Genomic DNA, 4,325 nt, shown 5'->3' on the forward strand with positions numbered 1-4,325 from the left:
TATGGAAACTTGGCACTCAGAGTGACTTACAATAAAGTTGCATGTGTTTTAGATTCAATATAAAGTTTATCTTAGTCCCTCCTAAAGTTGCCTTTGGATTTATAATAGCCCCAAACTACATTTTAAGATTCACAAGTTAGGAATAAAGTAATGACCATCTTTTTTCCCCCCTGCCTCTCCTCTATTCCTTCTTTTGCCTGTTTGTTCTAGCAACCATAGCAGTCATGTTTTATAGTCCTACCTCTCCATTCTGCTCTGCTTTTTGCTGCTTAGATCCATACTGTACCATTGTGCTAGGTCATCTAGCCCCATCCTGCATGGTCTACCCCTTAGCCTGTTGTCCTTTTCCAGGCTGAAGGGTATGCTCTTTAGCAGATGTCCTTCACCCAGATGCATCTGAACAGTTTGAGCATCCTCCTCTGCAACATTTTTTAAGCATTCATATTTTTATGCAATTCTAGTCTCTGCTTTTGGAACCGGACAATTACCACCTTAAAATATATTTTGAACCTGAACAGAATGGCCAGAACTCAGCGATTTAATACCCTGACATCACTACCATTATTTAATCCACGCTTCTCCATGTAACAGTCCAACAGAACAGTTTAAAACTCTTAACTCAAAAAGCTGATTCTTCACTTTCATAGCTCTCCTCCCTCTCTTCTATTTGGGGGTCTAAATTAGATCTGTAAGATTACCACTCCTCTAATTGTACACCATAATGCCTTCACAAAGAATGTCCAATGGCTACAAAGTCCTTTTAAAACTTATTTCTTGGTAATTAAATGCAGGTTGTTTGTTTTTTTTTACTATAAAAGACTGTTGAGCATACCTGTTGTTCAACATGTTAACCATAAAATAAGAGCCTTTTTGTTTCTCATTCAAACTCACATGCAGAGCATTAAACTAAACTGGAAGCATAATTCAGTTTCATGAAGGACCTCCTGGAAAACAGCTGCACTGGAAGTAACATTTGATCTGAATATTAGGAGCTATTCTTTACCAAGGGTCAATCAATAGGTTACCGACCTATGCCGCAAGTCAGTACAAGTATGAACCTCTGCTGTGAGCAGCATTCTTCATAAGAAAGTAAAGTCGTTCTTTCTGCCCCATTTGGAATAGAAGCTATCTAAATGGAATTGTCCCTGTTACTTTCTGACAGCAACACAGTATAATGCCACGGTTCCAGTTAACACTCTACTTCCTCTAAGTCTGATGCATTTAAGGCAGAGTACAAGAAGCACCACTGAGCAGACAATAAAAATGCAATAACTTACAGAAATTCCTATCTGTGACTTGCTCCAAACTTCAAGTTTTAGAAAGTCAAATCCAACTATTATACAGGATGTCAATTCCATTTTTCAGGGACCGTATTTTGTAAGTCTGAAGAATCAGATATCATAACTTAACACTGCACAGTGTGGGTTAGTATAACAAATTTTTGCTCCCACCCCAACTTACTTGATATGTGGCCCCATAAGATGTCAAGGACAGTTAATACAGGAGTGAAAACTAATTAAAAATCGGAGGAAGTTGTACATCTCAGCTGCTGAAACATTCTTTTCACAGTGTCAAATGACAATATTTCCCACTCCAGCTTGGCTTTAAAACTAAATATGAAGGTCACAACTATGGTTTCCGTGAACAATGCTTACAGAAGATGGACAATAGTTTTATTTTGAAGTCTTCAGCATGTCTCAGTACATACAGTGGTAAGTGCCCTTTTAGTAGCCCCAACAGAAAACTCATACCTTGATTCTAGGTGGTCAGTCTCACTCCTGAAGGGCTATGCTTTATCATCATCATCAAGAATCCCACAAAATCATTAACTGACCAAGCTAGACTATTCAGGGCTTTAGTTTCTTGTAATGCACATCTATGTTAAAAACCCTGAGAATTGGGGTAGGGTTGATTAGCAGAGGGAATTTGGTAACACAGTTTAGAAGGGACAAGAAGTGACACAGAAAAAAGCATTTAACTTTAGGGGCCTAAGGTAGGATCGGAAAACAACTGTCTTGATACACAAATTAATGGTTAACTACATGGAGTGCTCTCAAAATATCCAGTGCTTTTGGAAAAGGTGGGTTTCTGTGTCTCAAGACTTGTCTGGCTGTTTTCTCCATCAGCCCAGTTGCAGAGAGACCGTTAACTGTACAGGTGGATTCTCTGCAGCCTACAGCAAGTCTGTCAGAAAACATTAGTCCCAAGATCAGTGGTTCTCAACCTGTTTAGACTCAAGGCACCCCTTTATAGCTCTGTGAAAATTAGTGGCATACCAGCTGAGAACCACTGAGCTAGAACCTAACTGATGCTAGGCGAGGAGGGTGGGGGCAGGACTTTACCCCACTGTACTCTACTTTTTCCACTGCCTGTCCCCTCCCAGCCCCTGGTCTATACGCAAGGGGGAAAACACTGCACCTCTGGGGCCACACACACCTGCAACCCCCCCCCTGCCAGCCTCAGAAGCATGGGAGAAGGCGGGGTTGGAGGGACAAGCTGTCCATCCACCTGCCTGTCCGCATGCAGCAGAGCACACTGCCAGATCATGGACTGATGTGGGAGCTGCTGGGCGTGGGGCGCAGCCAGGTGAAACCTCTTGCCTGTGGGATGCTGGGGTGCCTGGCAGGAGGAGAAGTGATTGTTTTCCTCCTGGCACAGGGGCCGGACACCACAGCAGCCTTGGAGGGACCTCAGTTGAGAATCACTGCCCAAGACTCAATCGGAGAAAATGAGGCAGTCAATATAACCCCATTATCCACACTAGGGGCACAGGTAGAAACTTGCAGGAAGATGATATTTTTGGTGAATAACAGCGACTAGAATGAAGGCTGAAGACCTGTTACGCTTTGTAATTCAATCCTCCTGTATACAGCCTTACGGAGTAGGCCACCTGCTTGGCAAAGAGACCGAACCAAACTTGTCCCTCTCACCCAGGACACTTCCAAAGGGCTGCTTCCGCAGCGCAGCTGCTTAGTTGACACAAGTACTATCGCTCCTTAAATTGAGCACAGCCTGGGCCAGTTTTCCTGCATCTAGTACCTGGCTCGCATCCGCTGGCTGACAGACCTTACTGTCTGTAGCGGTGCTACAGCTGAATGAGTCGAAGTCAACCGTTATATCTTGAACATTCCTTTCATTGGCATTGTCAAAGCTATTTTTACCGTGTAGCTGTTTAAGGTGTTTCCTCAGGACAGGTTTATGTGCAAAAACCATGTCACAATAGTTACATTTATGGGGCTTGTCTCCACTGTGCAGGTTTAGGTGGTCCTGCAAGGAACACTTCTGAGAGAACGTTTTCCCACAGATCTTGCACTGAAAAGGTTTGATCCCCGCGTGTACCCTCATGTGCCGGTGGAGATTGCCTTTCTGAGTGAACGTCTTGCCGCACAGCAGACACATGAACAGTTTATGCATTTTTAAGTGATTAGCATAGTTTTCCAGGTGCCGGAACACCCTGGTACATTTGGGACACTGATGATGCCACTGGAGCCCTTTGTCTATGCCTCGATTGTTGGGGCCAAACATCTCTTTAGAAGCCATCACGATATTGTCGCCGCCGGCGTAGGAAAGGGCGTAGTTGTGGAGGTGGTTCTGCTCGATTTCATTTGCTCGGTTTTCCACCGTGGAGTTGATTAAAAAGTGCTGCGGCTCGGAGGAATGCAGAGCGGTCTGCTCGGAAGAAATGAACGGGGCCGCGTCCTTTTTGTTTCTGACCTCGGACACCTCCCCGATGGACTCGACCTTGACGATCTGGATGTCGCTATCCTCCATGTCCAGGCTGTCTTCCGAGGGCTGGACGCCCGGCGAGTCCTGCTGCAGGGAGTCGTCCTCGTCGCCCGGCGGCTCCTTCAGCTCCGAGGAGTCGCTCTGCCGCTCGCAGTCCTCCTTGCCCTCCAGCGGCTGCTTGGGCTTGATGAACTTCCAGAGGGCCTGCGTGCAGCGCTCCACGATGTGGCTCATCTGCAGGAAGCTGGCGGCCGTCAGGTAATTCACCAGCTCCATCTCGGGGAACTCCAGGACGCCACTGTAGCAGGACAGCAGCAGCTGCCGGCCCACCTCGGAGCTCTGCAGGATGGAGATCTTCACCTCGCGGGAATCGTTGAGCAGGAACTGGTCGCGCAGGAAGGGGGAGCCGGCGGCGAAGACGATCTTGTGCCCGTGCACCTCCGCGTCGTCCACGTGCACCACCACGTCGCAGAACTTGTTCTCCTCGCGCAGCCGGCTCATCTTCTGCAACATCGAGTCGCCGTAGTTGTCGAACTTGAAGCGCAGCAGGTCGGCGCGCTCCGACATCCTGGCCCCACCGGCGGGACAAAGCAAGGGAT

At 47.0% G+C, this 4,325-nt stretch overlaps 1 protein-coding gene across 1 annotated transcript; it reads right to left on the bottom strand.

Moving 5' to 3' along the window:
- Positions 1-1,651: 1,651 nt before the first annotated feature.
- Positions 1,652-4,319, bottom strand: ZBTB26 (zinc finger and BTB domain containing 26). The gene has a single exon (XM_006016899.2). It carries the CDS (start codon positions 4,291-4,293, stop codon positions 2,971-2,973), a length of 1,323 nt encoding a protein of 440 aa, XP_006016961.1. The 5' UTR covers positions 4,294-4,319; the 3' UTR covers positions 1,652-2,970.
- Positions 4,320-4,325: the final 6 nt, after the last annotated feature.

This window comes from Alligator sinensis, unplaced genomic scaffold (genome assembly GCF_000455745.1).
Source record: "Alligator sinensis unplaced genomic scaffold, ASM45574v1 scaffold611_2, whole genome shotgun sequence".
NCBI lineage: Eukaryota > Metazoa > Chordata > Crocodylia > Alligatoridae > Alligator > Alligator sinensis.

Bases quoted from the DNA above. Each gene is read 5' to 3' on its own strand.
- ZBTB26 (XM_006016899.2), bottom strand. From the start codon at position 4,293: ATGTCGGAGCGCGCCGACCTGCTGCGCTTCAAGTTCGACAACTACGGC.